The sequence below is a fragment of the Nannobrachium achirus genome (genome assembly GCF_963921795.1).
Source record: "Nannobrachium achirus genome assembly, chromosome: 8".
NCBI lineage: Eukaryota > Metazoa > Chordata > Actinopteri > Myctophiformes > Myctophidae > Nannobrachium > Nannobrachium achirus.
In genome coordinates this window covers 32,833,059-32,852,880 of record NC_137817.1, presented here as the reverse complement: position 1 = coordinate 32,852,880, position 19,822 = coordinate 32,833,059, and the positions used below count along the sequence as shown (strand labels likewise).

The 19,822-nt window shown below is 40.7% G+C and overlaps 1 protein-coding gene across 1 annotated transcript in view; it reads left to right on the top strand.

The window, feature by feature from the left end:
• Nucleotides 1-19,822, top strand: part of pitpnm3 (PITPNM family member 3) — a 118,175-nt gene that overhangs the window by 72,281 nt on the left and 26,072 nt on the right. The window contains exon 10 of the mRNA XM_080731552.1: nt 1,876-2,046. Coding sequence (XP_080587678.1) covers nt 1,876-2,046 — 171 coding nt within the window. The remainder of the gene's footprint in view (nt 1-1,875; nt 2,047-19,822) is intronic.

Genomic DNA, 19,822 nt, shown 5'->3' with positions numbered 1-19,822 from the left:
AAGGCTTGAGCTGACCCTGCGCTATGAGTCAGTGAGAGCAACAAACCACCCACTCATGTCATACTTGGCTTGGCTTAATATTTCAGCAGTTTGCCCTTGGGCATTTCACAAGTACACTCCCACAGATTATCACTCCCTTCCTAGCCAAGCCTTGAACATTCCCAGCAGTTTAAATAATATAACATAGAAACTATTGATCCCAGAGGGCCTATTTGGTTCAGTAGCCAATACTACACAGTAAATGTGATCCTGAGTAACACTCAGGTGTTTACTGCATACATCAAACATAGAATTTTCCGAATGTCTGTCTGTCTGTCTGTCTGTCTGTCTGTCTGTCACAGCGTTTCTGGAGCAATTGATCTGTTGTCTGGCCCTGTTACAGATGTTGTCCAAAAATCATGCAGATCGGCACACAGTATCTCTATAGCCATTAAACGAGACGGGTATTTCTTACATTGATGCTCCTACATATTATCATGCAAGCACCAGTTAAAGTTACTTTGCATCCCTCATATACTGTGTGCAGACTGTGCACAGTGCACATCCCATAAGCATAACCCACACACTGCACATCATTTCGGAGCTCATATCTTTGAACGGGTAAGGGCTAGTGTGTATAGAAACAGGCTGCAATAGAAAGGGGTGTCGCAGCAAATTCTGGGCCCTGGGTACAAGGATTCACTGTGGGCCCCCCATGAATGTTCTTCATTTAGACTGGGAACGCATTATTATGCATTATTTTGTGCTTTTTTGGCGGCTTCCGATTGGTCTGTAGTGTGGGGCGGGACAAATACATCGATGTGTATTGGCTAGCTGATGACGTAGCTACCCTAACCCTACTCTGATTCTTTGGAACAACATCCAATCAGCAACGACGTCGCCTACGTCACAACTGACGTTCGGGAATACGAGTCAACTGAATCATGTCCAGACTGAGTAGAGAAGTGACTAAACAAATCATAGCAGGCTGGTACCCAGGCTATCGGATTATACCATTGTCAGTTGACACGTGGCAACATTTTGCACCTTAATCCCATGTACAACGCGGTGACTTGTTTTTCACCTTAAAGTTATACCATGTAACTTTTTTTATAAAACAAATCTTAAAAGTGTCCTAACTGTTAAATCGCTAAAGTTTTAGAACCCCCACTCCGTTATTTTCAGCTTCTGAAGCCTTCTCTTTGTATGTTTTCTACTTAGCCGTGACAGGGGCGGGATTTCCCGGCAAAATTACGTCATCATACACTACCGGCCAATCACAGCGAGGGTTATACACTGCCGGCCAATCACAGCGCATCTTGAAGTGGGGTCGCTATCACAATACGGCGGCCATATTTGTAGGCGCCCGTGTAGCTTGCCTCAACATAACAATAGCATTTACTCGGGTGAATGAGTCCCTTTCTCCGGAATGCCTGAACGCACAGGAACCAGGGACCCCTCGAAAGATAGATCTCGGCGAGGTGGAGGCAGACGCGGGGGTGTCCGCGGCGAAAAACGGCCGAAAGACGCGTACGCGACCGCGGTTTGCTATAGAGCTACTGACCTCTAGGTGAGCAACTTACACAGTATAGCTTTAACTAACATTCATAGTATATCACGTGCTGCTGCTATGCTACCGCACCTTTACTGTATATCTTACCTCAGGCACTTTGTGTAAGTATGTGGATAATGAATACATAATTTGACTGATCTCTTCTTGACTTTCTTTTTTCTATGGAAATAACAAAAACGATAGAACGTTGTACAAAAATGAATTTCATCCACTTTTTTATTGTGACAATGAAGCTGATTCTGATTCTGATTCTGATTCTATTACCAAATACCACTGCCTTTATCTAATGGCTGCCACTGCCCATTTTGCTTTCTGAACCTCAGTGAGTCATCTCCATCCAGCCTGCTCCGAGATTTTCAACCTGTTCTATCCTTCGGACCCATCGGCCTCCAGACTGGAGCCTCTCCTACAGCCGCTGTTCCACAGGCTGCCCCCTTTCGCTATGCCACGTTATCAGCGCTACCCACTGGGGGATGGCCGCTCTACGCTCATAGGTGAGAGAAGAATTCATGTTCAATACCACCTCTGTTCCTGCTGAATATTTCATTTGAATACTTTTCATTTGATCCTCCGGTATCATTATGTTGCCATATGAATAAGCACTTCAGATTTAGCATTTCAAAGTTGGGCTCAAACATTTTGGGAATTCTAAGTGGGGGCACAACGTGTTCAGGGACACGGAACGTGCATACACTGTGCATCCTTTAGTGAAGGCATGAGGGTTGCAGGCGCTTTCAAATCCATCAAAGCCTTAAGTATGAATGTAATTACACTTCAATGTCAAGTGTTATAGTACCTTTAGCCTACTAGTGTACTGGATAAGGCACATCACTACTGTAATCCCCCCTGAGGGCATGGTTGTGGATAATGAGCTGCTGATTTATTTAAAGCATCTTTTTAGCCTCCTTTTGGGAGGTTGAGACTCACTCTCGGCAGTTGTGATGCAGTGCCTGGTTCCACTGCCTACAGTCATAAACCTTGGAAACGCTTGGAAAGTAGGACAAGGAATAAGAGCTCTTGCTAACCACCTTTGGTTTTAGCGTAAAGATAAGATATTAAGCCATTTATGGTTCAGCACAGACACTTAAAAATGGTCACAGTGTTCTAGTAAATGCAGGCTTTACGAATGAGAACAATGCCTAATAATACACACATGATCTGGAAGTGTTCAGTTGGCCTGCAAATGTAAATTAAAATCTTGTTTTAATCAGCCCGTTTGCTTGCTTAGTGGTCATAATCTATAAAGAAAATATATTCCATTCAGGAAAGACAAAACTGAGACTATCTTTTATTTTCTACTTTTTCTTGCTTCCTCGTTTAGTTTAGTTAGTTCCTTCCTAAGCAGCATTACACATGCTGGATCTTGGATGTGGAGTGGAGTGGAGTTGTCTATTTGAGGGCTGTCAGAGGATGTGATTCAGACAGGTGCCCACGGTCAAACACGTGCACTGGTGCACATACATAGACATACACGCAAAGTAAACGTTTCAAAAACACGTCACTCAATTTCCTTTGGCTCTTCAATGTGGTAAATGCTTATTGTGAAACTACAGAGGGGCAATCAAATCAGTTTCCTATGGGAATGGCTTACTGAATCAATATCTAGCAACGGTCTAGCTTTTATTGTGATCAAACATAGATACTAATATAGAGACTGAGGAAGCCCTTGTTCCTCCACTAGATGTATTGATCCCAGCCTTTGGCTTTGTCCTTCATCTCACGATGGAGAAGCTATTAACCATCTGGCTGAGCATAGCATTGCTCAGCGTCGGGCAGAAACCTTGTATGCTTGTGACTAAATAATGACTGTAGTACTTCTTTCTTGGTTTTGGACATACAAGGTTTCCACCGGACAGCGACGACATAGACATTGAGATAGGAACATTGTTCTTCATGTGTGAACTCAAGGACACTTCTCTCCTGTGTGTTACAATCATGCAGAGATACAGAGACATACTGTAGAGAGAGAGAGAGAACCTATTTCATCGGTCTATTTGTGACAGTGAAAGAAGACATTTCAAGGCCAGAGGCCTAATATTTTCCCACACCTTATAAAATCCTCCTGCCTTTCTCCCTACTTTCAGGCATTTTTATCAGTCGATTCACTCTCCTGCACTTACATTCCAGCCTGTCTATTTCCATACTCATTATATGAGTGTGGGTGCTATTTCTGCCACCCATAGCAACCTCTAACTACTCGGCTGATCCTGAGTCTCACTATACTACAACCTGAATGTTCTGTGGCTCTGGATCGCCTGGATTCTCTCTCTCTCTCTCTCTCTCTCTCTCTCTCTCTCTCTCTCTCTCTCTCTCTCTCTCTCTCTCTCTCTCTCTCTGCTGTGAAAGAAAGACAAAACTAATATTCCAATTATGGATGAGTTCTACTCAGAAAGCAATGGCGTACATATTGGTGTGTGTGTGTGTGTGTGTGTGTGTGTGTGTGTGTGTGTGTGTGTGTGTGTGTGTGTGTGTGTGTGTGTGTGTGTGTGTGTGTGTGTGTGTGTGTAAAATCACATCATGAGTACCCATGAGTGTATATGCTTCTCTTTTCGTCTCTTTTTTTGGTCAAAGGAAAAATAAAATAATAATCAACTCAAATCACAATACTTGTGGTTACAGCACACATTGGCTCTGACAATATGGATATAGAGCAGGGGTCTTCAACAGGGGGTCCGGGACCCCTAGGGGGTCCTCAGAGTTACTACTGTACAGGGGGTCCTCCAAATCTTTGTGTGATAGAAACTTTGTTTTCTCCTTTTTTATATTAACCACTTGAACGCTAGCGTCCATATTCGAAGAACTTTAGCCAAAAATAGCAGATCTACAAGCTTACAACGCCTCGCAGTGCGAGGCGTTGTGAGATTGTAGATCGGCTAGTGAAAGGTCAAGTTGATCAACTATTGACAGTTCAAGTGGTTAAAGGCATACCATGTAACTTTCCCAAGTAGTGGTAGTGGTCACTAGCGGTATTGCAGGTACCGGTATTTCCAGTGTAGTTCCTACACTAACCAAGCTAGCATTTGTAAAACAAACAAAGCAAATACAAAAAAGGGAAAATAATTATGGGGGAGGATAAGCCTAGCTGGAGCTAGACTTCATCCCCACACATGTTAAAACCTATGGTTAAAACATGGAGGGGATCTATACGCAGTTACTAGTTAGCTGCATAGTATATAGGCTGGCCCCAGGCTAACTCAGCGCCGTTACCGAGTTATGTGCCGTTATGGACAGAATAGTAAATATTCGTCCCCCCGACTTTCGGCGGGGGGATAGAAGCTACAAGCTAAGCTACCATTCATAAACATTGAAAGTTTGGGGGAATGGTGCATCGCCGCGGTATTGACTCAGAGAACACAATATGATTGCAAATGTAAGAGTAGCCCAGAGTCAATAACAATGTCTTTAGGAGATTCGGATGTATTCAAATTCAAATACTTGTGAATGAACACACACACAAAGGGCTGCTGAATAAACAGGACGGTCGTCAGAGGGCTACTGCTACAACATCCTTTGACCAGCGTTGCTATCCATCGTATACATTGACTAAATTCTATACCAACGTATGGTATGCACTTGCACTAAAAGTACAACAATGACAAAGAGCAAGTATGTTTATATTTTACAAACTTACCAGTTCAAAAGAAAAAGAGCCAGTTTCCAATCAGTGGGGAAGTTTTTTTCTTTCCTCAACTTTTGCCACCTCTCGTGTATATGAAGCAGATAAATCCGTGATTTCTGCCGTAGCTGGTCATATTCTTTTTGTTTTTGAATATAGTCCTGTGTTTTTTTCCTTTTCGTGGGTGGAGGATTAGTTCCAGGGAGCTCAGGTTTTTTCGGCTGTTGCTTCTCCATAGTTCAGCTCCAGAATAACTACAACCAAGCCAGCCTGTGCTAGCGTAATGGCTGATGTTATTTGCAAAGCCTCTAGTTACTTCCGGAGAACACGCGCTGTGATTGGCCAGAAGTATGATCCGGGACAAGGCGGATACGGATTCAGATGCAGATGACGTCATTTTGGCGCGAGATCCGGTCCACGGTAAGGATCGCAGTTTACATATATAGAGAAGGCTTTACAGGCTGAAATTCACGGAGCGGATCTTCTAAAACTTTTGTGATTTAATAGTTAGGACAATTTTAAGATTTGTTTTATAAAAAAAGTTACATAGTACAACTTTAAATATCTGAAAACACAAATTGACATGAATCCGACATACACTGATAACTGTGCCGTCAAACGATGAAACTATATGGAGACTATGAAAAAGGTTGTGGGGGTCCCTGCTTCATCTCTCTCTCAACTAAGGGGTCCTTGGCCTGAAAACATTGAAGCCCCCTGATATGGAGGATGCATAATAATGACACTTCATCCTCCCATCCCGCCACACAAAGAAGGTGAATCCTGCAGTCACACCTGACACTACCTCCTCCCAGGGAAAGTGGTCTTATTGTGAATCAGTATTCTGCTGCTGATGCCATTCATGTGGGAGGGTCTTTGTTTAAACCACCAAGCCAAAGGTCACTGGCAGCAGATGAAGGGTTGAGGTGTCAAAAACAGACTGCATAATGATGGCTGTGGAATAGTACACACACACACACGCACGCGCGCGCGCACGCACGCACGAACGCACACACACACACACACACACACACACACACACACACACACACACACATACACACACACACACACACACACACACACACACACACACACATTCTACACTTCAGACAGACAAACAAGCATATCTGTAAGTGGAGGTCATCTCTATTTCTGTAAATTCATTACTGTATCTTGAGTAATGGCAATACGTTCTTTTTCGAAAATGGTTTTAGTCATTTATTTAGTTATTTAGATACAAGAGAGAGAAAAAAGTAATACAATAATATCTGTATGTCTGTCTGTCTGTCTGTCTGTCTGTCTGTATGTCTGTCTGTCTACTGTATGTATTTTCCCCACCTACTACATGCCCCAAATTGTGATGCCAGACATAAAGTAACTAAGCCATGCCCTGGAACATGTTGTTCCCACAGTAGAATAGATGGTCATGGTCACGATGACCCTGATTTGGAACCAAAACACATCAACCCATAAACCTGGCTGTATCTTGTAAGATACAATATATATTGCACAACTTTGTGCATGAACACACACACACACACACACACACACACACACACACACACACACACACACACACACACACACACACACACACACACACACACACACACACGCACATGCATACGTACTGTATACTGTATGTGGCTGCCTCCAGTCCTGCTTAAAGGAGTTGTTCACCCCAAAATGACTTTTTTTCTATTGATTACTCATGCCATGGAGACTTGAGTTCAATACTATTTTTTGGTTTTAGTCGCATTCCTAAGACAATAATTTCATTACAATAAATGTACCCCCATTGATTCCAGATGAGGGGACCCCATCCGGAATCAATGGGGGTAAATTCACTATACTCAAATTTTTGTCTTAGGAATGCGAAAAATACAAAACAAATATTATTGAACTCAAGTCTCCATGGCGTGAGTAATCAATAGAAAAAAGGTCATTTTGGGGGAGAACTACTCCTTTAATGGGATATTTTCTCTGCAGGAGCTCAGTATAGTGAGAGGTGATTCATTCTTTTGAGTGGTTTAAAAAGATCACTTACAGTATGTAACAACATAGGCCAGATAAGCCTATTACTGTAGTGTCATTTATATCCTGTGTGCTGCACTGCATGCTGTAGGTATTATTATGATACAGTAGGTCTTAACCACCTAAACCCTCTGTACTATACTTAAACACACACTCCTGTGTACATCCTGTTGCCAGGGGGTCTAGACTGTAACCATGACAACAGACCCTGTGGGCACGTGCATGCGGCCAAACATGCATGTTGTGCCCCGTGGCCGCATGAACGTGCACGTTGCTGCGCATGCACATTAACGCCAAAACCTGTGTTGTAGAGTTAAACAGAAGTTCAAAAAACAAAAATAAAACAACAACAAAAAATATAATAATAATATAAACAACTTGAATTTGGGCAAAATGAAAAATAGGCTTCCTCACGGTCTGAATAATGCTAATAGTCAATGCCATGTGCAAGTTGAAATCAATTGCTGAAGCCAGTGAGGAGGAAAATGCGGAAAGGAGAGAGTGAGGTTGTGACATTTGGAGCGTGACATTTGTAGTATTATATAGGAGGATAGGAGGATATACGTTCATCTCAGTAAAGTAGAATGGACCTTTTTGATGGCCTTTAAATCAGCGGTAAGTACTTAAGTAAGTAAAAGTAGTATTACCACTTTATAAAAACACTCTGTTACAAATCCTGTATACTTTTTTAACTTAAATTTTAAACTAAAAGTAGAAAAGGTATGGACATTAAAATATACCCAAAGTACCAAAGTACTCAAGTTTTCCAAAATGATGTCAAACGTAGCAGATCTACAAGCTCACAAGGCATTGCATTGTGACGCACTGTGAGTTTGTAGATTGACTGAGTCAATGCACTTATTAAAATGTAACAGGCTAGAGGTTAGAGTCTAACAGATGAATCATTGATGGAATCCGCTACGACTCTTGAATAACATCACACTGCGCAAAAAGACCAAGAATCCCTAGATATCGTTGCCCGAATATTACCAGATACAAGTCATGTATGATGATATCCGGATTGGATACTCTCCGAACAGCAAGTGAAATACATTTCATGTTTGGAGCATATCGAACCCCCAATATGGGACCACTTTATTCTTGCTAGAATATGGAGTTAATCTTTATCCCGGATACTGTATACGACCACATGCCATATTCGGAAAATAACTCTAATCCCTGTCTAAAATATCTCATCAGAAATGGACAGCTGTCATTTCTGGAAATGATTCTTAACTCATATCCAATGTCAAGATATTGTACATATATGACCACTATCCATATTTCAAGTCCAAACACCAGAAGTATCTTAAATCCATATATTGTATTGATATGACCTGTAACTATATATGTGCTGATATCCAGATTGGATACTCTCCGAACAGCAAGTGAAATACATTTCATGTTCGGAGCATATCGAACCCCCAATATGGGACCACTTTATTCTTGCTAGAATATGGAGTTAATCTTTTCCCAGATACTGTATACGACCACATGCCATATTCTGAAAATAACTCCAGGCAGTGTCTAAAATATCTCATCAGAAATGGACAGTTGTCATTTCTGGAGATGAGTCATAACTCATATCCAATGTATTGATACAACCTCTAACCATATTTCAAGTCCAAACGCCAGGTGTATTTTAGCTCAGGATACTGTATTGATAAGACCTGTGACCATGTTTCAAGTCCAAACACTGGGTGTATTTTAGCTCAGGATACTGTATTGATATAACCTGTGACCATATTTCAAGTGCCAATACCGGGTGTACATTGGCTCAGGATACTGTATTGATATGACCTGTGACCATATTTCAAATCCAAACACTTGGTGTATTTTAGCTCAGGATACTGTATTGATATGACCTGTGACCATATTTCAAATCCAAACACTTGGTGTATTTTAGCTCAGGATTCTGTATTGATACGGCCTGTAACCATATATGAAGTCCAAACACGGGGCGTATTTTAGCTCAGGATTCTGTACTGATACGACCTATAACCATATATGAAGTCCAAACACAGGGTGTATTTTAGCTCAGGATTCTGTACTGATACGACCTATAACCATATATGAAGTCCAAACACGGGGTGTATTTTAGCTCAGGATTCTGTACTGATACGACCTGTGACCATATATGAAGTCCAAACACGGGTTGTATTTTAGCTCAGGATACTGTATAGATATGACCTGTGACCATGTTTCAAGTCCAAACACCAGGTGTATTTTAGCTCAGGATTCTGTATGGATACGACCTGTGACCATATATTAAGTCCTAACACAGGGTGTATTTTAGCTCAGGATACTGTATAGATATGACCTGTGACCATATTTCAAGTCCAAACACCAGGTGTATTTTAGCTCAGGATACTATATTGATACGACCTGTGACCATATTTCAAGTGCCAATCCCAGGTGTATTTTAGCTCAGGATACTGTATAGATACGACCTGTGACCATATATTAAGTCCTAACACGGGGTGTATTTTAGCTCAGGATACTGTATAGATACAACCTATGACCATGTTTCAAGTCCAAACACAGGGTGTATTTTAGCTCAGGATACTGTATTGATATGACCCGTAAGCATATGTCAAGTCCAAACACTAGGTGTATTTTTATGTCAGGATACATTCTTGATTGATATGACCTATAACCATATTTTAAGTCCTAACCATCAGGATTCACCATACCAGGATACAGTTCAGTGTCCCCTTAAGCCAGCTCCTTTCTCTCTACACCAAATGATAGGTACACATTTCAACACAAGAAAATGACTTAATGCAATTAAGCAAATATTTATTTTTAGAGCAAATATTCTTTTAAATGTTCTTTTAAAATGGGCTAAAACCTAAGAACAGTATTTTAAGAACACACACACACATACACACACACACACACACACACACACACACACACACACAGTTGATTGTTGAATATACTGTAAAATGAATAGAACACATCCAATTCTTACTTAACACACTCCAGGTAGGTAAGAACACTATTTGAAACAGGTCAGTGTTGGACAGAATAAACAAATCAGAACCAAAAGCATGAACAGAACACCACCATTAATTGGCACTGTGCAAACTATAATCCCATGTTTCCAGAAGATGGCATGAATGGTTCCCATTCTTCCATAGCTTGTTCTGGTTATTCTGGTTCAAATCTGCTGCTGAGCCAATGAAACAAAGCCATGGGAATCTGAACAGGAAACATTTATGCCCCTTCTAAAAACCCAAGAGTACAGTTGTACACAGAGCCTATAACAAGCCTTACTAAGTCCCAGAGGTGTCCTCCTCACTCTGCTGCAGGTAGATATGCTTGCCCTCTGCAGGAGGGGGGGCTCTTCTTGTAAACTGTCCACGATAGGTGTGAACATGGGTGGACCTGGGCTACACAACCTTCTTCCCATTGTCATCCAGGACCTTCTGACAGTCCGCCATTTTTGGACAGCCGTGATGAGCGCCACTTTGGTGATTTGATTTTGAAAACAGTTTTGTCCTCGTCACTGACGGAATTGGCGACTGCACCGCTGAGGTATAGCTGGTCCTCTTTGGACAGTATCTTCTGTCCAACACCGACCTGTTTCGTGAAGAGCTGTGTAACAGATGGGAAGAGGAGGTTAGACTCAACATGTTCTATTCATCCATTCTGGTCAAAAGGAAAACCTTTGATATGGGGCCCCCAGTTTTGCCTTGTCTGCTTATGATAAGCAATTTTAGGCTTGTTGTCTCCACCAGGCCGAAGGCATAGGGAGACAATGTTTTTGCTACTGGCTGTCCGTTTTCGCTATAACTCCACTGAATAAACATTGTTCAAACATACTACCTAGAGGCCAAGGAAAAACCCTTGCCCTGGATTGTGTAAAATATTTGCCATTGATTTCTGTCTAGACCAGAGCTCCATTCTAAAGTTAGTTGGTGTTACATTTAACTTGGCAAAAACAATATATATATTTTTAATTTGCATACTGTGTGTGTTTGCGCCATCGTGTGCCCTTCATGCGTGACAGCATATTGGGCTGTGCATATATTTTACAGTAGTCTCTGAACATCAAAACCACTGAGGACATCCCTAAAGCCCCTTTTCCCACCGAACAGATTTTGCAACGCAGCGTTGGAACAAGTGGAAAAGCGCCAAAAAGCTGCCTTTGGGAGCCTTTCAGCAATGAGGAAGTAGATACTCTAGTTCTGTGGACCTCTAGTCTGCAACAGAAACAAGCCTAAATAAGCCAGGGACATTTTCCCATTGCACATTTGAACCAATACCATATTACTGTATCTATTTCAACATAAATCGATCAATTCCTAAGCAAAGCTTGAATAATAAAATGTGGGTTTGATTGTTTGGTGTTGCCACATATATTCTGTGAGTGAAACATGGGGAACAGGTCTATGTACTTAAAAGCAAGCCCAAATAAGCAACCACACTTACGAAAACAAGTCCAAACTAAAGCAACCCGCAACTATGAATATTTACAAGCGACTATACAGGAAAACAAGTCCAAAGTCTCTTATAATGAGCAGACCTGGCAACACACATCAGTACAAAAACATGTTCTTTCAGACGACTAAAGTTTGTGCTTAGTCTGTGCCAACTAAAGCGACAGACTGCCAGTCTGAAGGAGCTGCAAAGAGTCTCTTGTAGTCTGTTTGGTGGAAAGTTACCTTAATGATGTGACTTGGTCTACATCATTGAGCACCATGTCGGCCAGATAAAGAGGGGAATGCTGCCTTTCCATCCTCATTTGTTATAATCAACTTAATATCAAACAGCTAACCATATTTTGAGCACACTCTGAGCAACAGCTGTGGGCCAGCATGGATAGGAGGAGACGTGATCAGGTTAACTGCACACATAGATGGTTAACAAACCTTATAGATCTGCCATTTTCAAATAGCCGGTGTACTTTAGAGTGGTCAAACTTAGCCTAGTTCTTTTGTGCTTGTTTTACTTATACCTAGTCCCTTGTTTCTCTTGTCAAACCTGGCAATAAAGTGATTACCTGCATTACACTTGCTGCCCACTAAGGAAGAAGTTGAATGAAACAGATAAGGGCAATAATCAATGCTGGCGACTAGAGAAGGACCAGGAACAAGTTAATGTCAACACTTTCCAAACTCCAAACCAACTAGGATCTTAAAGAATAGGGATTATTCTGGTCCAGATGAAACACTTATTCAAGGTCACAAAATGAATCTGACCCTGTTCTTGGCAACACACAATGTAACAATGAAATAGGCATTAAAGCTCTGGAAAACCAGAGATTACTTTCATCCAATATGAACTGTATGACAATACTCTACATGTTACAGATGGGAAGAAAAAGTAATGTTATTAGTTACTACTTCAATTGGTTTACAGATGCATTAACTTCAGCTCAACAGCTTGTCACAGGCATCATCCAACTCACTGCTACCAGCAGCCCTTGCTGCCAGCTTCCATCCAAAATGACTGTATGGGGGCTATATTATGTCTAGAAAAAAAAATAACAATCATACTTGAACTGGGGATGCCCACCCTGACAAGGACTTGGACTTGCAGGAGTTGATTTATTACATTTAGTTGACTGTTCCACTGATAACTATTGTTAAAATCTACAAGCTCACAATTAAAGCAGTTAAAAAAATATGCTGTATGTTGATATGTTTACAGTTGGATGAGAAAACAATGTTGCATTAGTTACTCATCAGTGGACCACCATTTGGGAATCATCAACACTTGAGTAAACAGTTTGATATTTACTGACTCAAAGGCAGTTTCATGATACCATCATGAAAGCTTATGGTAGGAAGCCTCTCAGAACCCCACCTTTTGGGTAAAATCCACCTTTGGCCAGGAAATAGAATATGCCCACCAGACAGAATTTTTGATTCACTCAAGTGTGCCACCTATCTGGACTGGACAACAATGCTATTGCCCAGACCTGTAGAATAAACTTAAGATCATAAACCTGCCTTTGTTTTTGTGAGTAGTGAAACCATATCTCAGCAATGACCACCTCACTGTTATATCCCTTACATAAGGTAATTGATAAGTTACATGATCAAACAAATGCAACCGTAATACAACAGGGCAATACCTCACCCGATCTCTCTTGCTGGTAATCATCTTCCTCCTCTTCACGTCCTCTATGGGCCCATCCAGCTCCATCTTCTTGCTGGCCTTTAGGTTTTCATAGCTCTATTGCAAACCTCTAGTGAATTAAACAACAAATACAACTAAATGAACTCTAAATATGAAATAAAGGCATCTCAAAAGGATGATAACTCGAAGAAATAAGCAGACCAAATGTACAAATCTGCAATCTATTCTAGAGTTGCACCACTAACCATTGACAGCCCGTACATCCAAACAAACAGTCCTAACTGACAGTATAACTCACCTTTTGTTTTCTGATTTCTGTTTAGATGTATGGGCTGCCAAAGGTTGTTTGGTTGTCTGCAGCAGCTCTAGATTCAACATATTTATGTTTTAGCAAACATTATAGAAATCACTAATGTTTGAATAGAAAACAAACCTTTTCAAACAAATCACTTGCACCAATATTACATTTTTCAATATTAGTCAGTGTGCCATCTGTTAACTTCAACTGTGTAATATCATATTTACAATTTAGGCATTTAGCTGAAGCTTTTAATTCAGAGCAACTTACAGTGAGCAAAGTTAACACATACATAGAATGCAGAGATACAGTGTAGTAACTCAGTAAACTAGGATCACAGGTATGCCAGGACAGCCTATAGTTAAAATTACAACCAATGTAAGGGCATATGTCCCCAAATTAACGCAATATCATACTTACTTCTGATGAGGCAGGTGGACCATTGGGAGTCGTCGTCTTTTATGGCCTGCACCTCAGCCTGCGTCACGGACTCATTGTGTGCGGTACGGAATCTATGGTGGGAAAAAAACACTTTTAAGATAGCACTCATTCAGCATAGCATTATACAAATTGACATCTCACAAAGCAAGGCATTTTCAGAAGGAAAAATAATAAAAATGTAAAAATGCCATCCAAGATCCTCTCCAAGGCCAATGTAGATTTGCTTGACTGAGGACTGCAGGGACATTAAAACAGTGGTGTCAAATCATGTGCCATGGAGAAGTCAGAGTGCCAGAACACACAGCTGTGGAGACTCCACCACATGCAGCTCAGCTGGTCCAGTGAAATTACTGATAGCAGAAAGGATAGAGTTGAATGCGTATTGGGGATGCAGTGATACTTATTGTGTCCTTTATTAAACATATGTGTCAGGGACGCAGGATGCAGGGCTAGCAGCATCATTGGGAGTTATCACTTTGCACAGAATGCAGCAGACGAGATTTGACTACTTACCTGTTTCAACTCTAGAGGGCACTGTTTACCAATATATGGAGTCAACATCTATGCAACTTTAACACAATTGTATACACTATATGTAATGGGGGGTTCCTGCTTGATATTTCTCAGATAAGGGGTCCTTGGCCTGAACAATGTTAAAGTACTTACAGACAACTCTGATGGGATTTTGGATGAGGAAGTCCTTGTGTCCACCCCATCAATATTCTCCATGATGGCATCCCATTTTGAATGTAGGTTTTCTGCCAGGTCACCAACCCGTTATTGAGCAATTATAGTTCTCTAAAAATGTGGGAGAAAATAATATATAGTTATGAATTTAGAATTACTGTCTTACTTGTTGGTGAACTCACTAAGTAGCCTAATACTAGTAAATTTTCTGTTGAAATGATTTTGACTGGGCAGAAGCATAATTGCCTTGATGCAGATTCAAACTAGTGTCAGCTGGTGGCTGGACAAACACACCTGCCCTCTGCAGTGGTCTAATTTGAATGTATCTTTCTCAAAAGCCCTTGAATATGATGGAATATTATTAACTCACTTAGCGCCGAGCGACTTTCGGGGCGACTAACTAATGATGGCGTTTAGTGCCGAGCGACTCGGAGCGACTTTTATATAAAAGCATTGTTTAAGCTTTTAATTTGGGTTGATAGACGGAGCGGAACGGTTAGCTTACCTTCGACTAGCATACAGATGAAAACCGTGAAAAAAAAGGATACGATTATGACGTCACCTTTAAGCCATAGCTTCCTGTTTACGTAGGCCTCTGTTAGCCGCTAGGCTCAATGCAAACCATCCGACCCTCACGTAGCTTCACTAGGTCGGATTTTGATTCGGAAACTTTCTGTGTGGCATCTATATACGTTCCGATGCCCATACCAATGGTGGTTTGAGACGATCAAGCACGAATTGAGCAGTATTGAGCTCAAATGGCGGCCCGCGGCCTGTCCATTGAATGTCAATGGAGAGCATGTCATTGTACCATCCTGTTATGTCATGAACCTTGTTTTTTATTCTGACTTAACATGGGACCATGGAAAGTCTATGAGCTATGGCTCACTCTAGTGGTCATCTTGTGGCATCTGCAGGCACGTGTACCTGTTTATGTAATGTGATTTTGGGGATTCAATATAGCTATTTCCTGGCGTTATAAGCGCAGATTCATATTGAAATCTGGCTCGCTCGGCGCTAAGTGAGTTAAGGATTACTGGGATTATGGTAAAATCACATTTCATGACACACACACACACACACACACACACACACACACACACACACACACACACACACACAATGCAGTATGAACTCCTGTAAATCAGCTCCCACTCCCACTTTGAGAACCATGGCAAAAAAATCAGTGTTTGTCAACCTTTTTGATATCAATTATTTATGCATTTGAGCCATGGACCACCATTTAGTGAGATTTAGCCTCTCAGTCTCATACCCAATACTTAAGGAATACAGATCATGTGTAACAATAATTTAGCTTGTCCATTTGGTTTGATTTTACAATAATTAAAAGATCTATAGGGGTCCATTTGGTTATCAACTCCCCATCATTTAGCTGGGGACCACCTGGAAGGCTGGAACCACCTCACGGACCACTTGTGCAGTGGTTCTCAACCTAACATGTTACTAAACAAATACTCTATAGCAATGATTACTGTCACAATAACGCTATTTAACTGCTGAATAAATAATGGACCTTGGAAACATTATATAATGGAAACATTTTAACAGGAATGAGGGTTCCTGTCACATATTAAAAGGGGTCTGCAGCCATAGTCTACATTTTGGATTGTGGGGTCCTTGACATGAAAAGGGCTGAAAACACTGGAGTATGAATTCTAAATAGTGAAGTTGTAAAAAATACTGGAAGCAAAAGCAATCAATTGAAATAGCTTTACATACCTGTGTCATCTCCCTGCTCCAAAACTCCTTCTCTGTGTGCCAAAAGTCTCCATAATGTAGATTTTATCCCACAAATAGATTGGCAGCAACCTATCTTCCTGTTCAACAATCAACAGTGATTTTATTTAGTTTAGCTTTATCCTAAATCACTTTTACACAAGCAGCTCTCATGCTTGCTGTTGGTGACAAATGTAACTGCTGCTGGCTGTTTGGATTTCAAAGTGGGGGTGTGCTCTCAGCAGAGCCAATGGTAGCTGGCCACGTCACAGTCACATGACACACAGCCAATCAGGCATTTGCAATTGCATTGTGGGCAGTGTAGTTGATTTTCAAACTGCTTTCCATAAACACACATATATATCATGTTCCTCTCTGTTCCTCCCTTCATATTTCATATGTTTCCTCCAAACTATAATATCCCAAAAGATAGGCATTAAAATGTGTTTTAATCAGATTTAATTACAGATGATAATTTGCTTATATAACCTTGTATGTCGTGTCTGTTGTATGATGATGTTTTTATTGTATTGTACTCATTTCAAGCAGGATAGTTAAGCTTCTGAAGCATTGAGGAATACAGTATGGTAGTGGATCTCAAACATTTCAAAGAAGAAACATTTCCATTAGAGAAGATTTTGATGAGTCTAGCAGTGATTCTCAACTATTTTAATTGCAAGAACCCCAGTTTGACATGCATTAGTCTAAGTACGGACCCCCATTTTATGGCATTCTATCTGAGACCCCAATTTATTGTAAAATCAATGTTAATGGGTCCATTTTGGTTCCATTTGTACACTCTGAGTTACCCATAAGGGTCCATTTCATTCCTAACTATCATTTAGCCGGGGACTCCCTGGAACTCCCTCAAGGACCCCACTTCGATAAATAATGCAGTTAATATCAGGTTGCCATTCCATATATCTTTACTGTTTTTTTAACCCATTAAGACCTAAGGTCGATACCTTCTAAAGCCTGACCTAAGTTTTCAGAAAAACAGCCCACAAAAATGTTTTCCCCACCTGAGGGATAAAACAGGGGTTCCCGTCCATAATGGGTTGTGTATGTTGGGCTGAGTTGTACACTTTGTAACAAGTTCTATGTCACATCTATAATGTTTTACATTGATAAACCTCATAGTTAATAGTATGCAGTATTAAACTGTGGATATACCCCAGGCAGGGTTCATCGTCATGCTGGCTTGCGGTGGACATTTTTGTCTGAACGATATTTTTGCCATGGAGTGAACAATAATGTTACCAGAAGCACACAAAGTGCCAGTCTCAAATGTATACTAGGGTTGAGAGGGACCTCAAAGTTCCTTGAATGTGGTCCAAATCGAACATTACAGGTATGTAACTCTGAGAGTGTATGGAACCAAATGAACCCATAAACACTCTCAGAGTTATGGGTCCTTAACAATAATAATAATACAAATAAATTGAGAACCACTGTACTAGTGGACTATAGTGTCATACATATCCTGAAGAAACCCTGGAGACTGGGACAGAAATTTAATCTCATGATCAAATTTTCAACATTGTTATGTAAAAACAAAATCTAAAATCTACCATGGACAAAGACAAGTCTCGCCACATATGTCAATGTACAGACATTGATGATCCCTGTGCCAGGAGATATGATGGGATATGTTGTTTTTGTGTGAGTTTTATTTTTTTTTATTTTTTTTTATCTTTAAATGGGTATACCCCATTTGATGGTGTCCCATAGATGTTCAACAATGACCTATGACAGCTGAGGTCAAGACCTTTCCATTAACAGTTAGCCATTTCTAGCCTATGTAAGCCCTTCTGTGGCTGAATGATATGCCTTTAATCATGGACTCTAGGGTTCAAGATTCAGAGGTCATTATCAAAGCAGTGCTGCTGTGTACTGTTAGATAAGCATCATGGTGTGCCTGTCTGTCTGTCTGTCTGTCTGTCTGTCTGTCTGTCTGTCTGTCTGTCTGTCTGTCTGTCTGTCTGTCTGTCTGTCTGTCTGTCTTTCTCTCTCTCTTTATCGCCCGAGTTCAGGCCACAATGCATTTTGTTATACCCCCTCTGAAGAAATATAGGCCTACTTGTCCTCTAAGTTCCTGTCATTTCAGATTAGATAGACTAGCTCTTATTTAGGATTCAAAACATTGAAATTGAAATGGTCTTGGACTTTAAGGACAACCCACATTCGTTTATAATCGGCATTGTTGCGGCCTATCTTTAGTTTTTTGTTGAGTCAATGTAATGGTACGCTGGACCAATGAAGTGGCTAGTGTCCTCAGGGGTTGCTTATCAAGGAACTTTGACATTCTTGCTAGATACCTTGTTCACTATGTCAATGCCAATAAACTCCCCAGTTATACTCGTCTTGTTAACTTCCAAGATTAACGTAATGCTCATGCTTACCTGTAACTACCATTACATTCAAGAGAGACGCTGATAGTCCAATGAATGCTATGATCCTAATTAATTTAATTTCATAAACATTCAGATGTCCCTAACTGTAATGACACCTTACTGTCCCTTCAACTGCATACTTTATGTGGTCTTTAACCAGAGATGTTCTGTTTTTATCCCCAGCAAAGCATAATCCTTTGCAATGCATACAGAAATAAGGACATTTACAAGCTGACTCAATTTGTTTATTAAAGGTATAAAAACAGACTGATTATGCTTAGCTTCTCTGGTAAGGTCTTTGGAATCTATAGGCCCAATCCCATTTTGACCTGTGAGACAGTCTGTATCCACTTAAAGCTCTTGAGCTCGACCCATTTCTTTTGTAACTTGCATCAGTTAGATATTTTACATAATATGAACCCAAGATAGACTGTAATTGTGACACACAAAGATATGCCATAGATGTAATCGGTATTATACAATACTGATACATATGAGCACTCTTTGGGTTATGCACTCACTGTGTGCACAGTATATGCTTAGTTAAACTTCAGGAGTGGAGGCTGATCATTTGATCATGGCTGTGTGTAACTCAGTCATTTACCTGATGTTGAGTAAGTCGTTACCACAACCATGAATAGTGCATAATTTTGCTCTATAAATTCACAGTTCAGAATGAAAGAGAGGAGCAGAGAAGTCAGTTTGGGAAATATATAATAGTTTATCAATTGCTTGTACTAGACAAAGTTTAAAATCTATTTAGCATGAACACCTGCAGATCATGTCTGTCTGTCTGTCTGTCCGTCTGTGCGTGTGTCAATTATGCCTTATATCAATCTCCATATATTGCCAAGATCCCTGTTGTCATAAATATTGTGTCAGTCTCATGATAACCAGTGTGGTCGATCCCTGAGTGATCAATATTAAGCCCATATCTGGGAATGCCAATATGGACATGAACTTGTGACCGG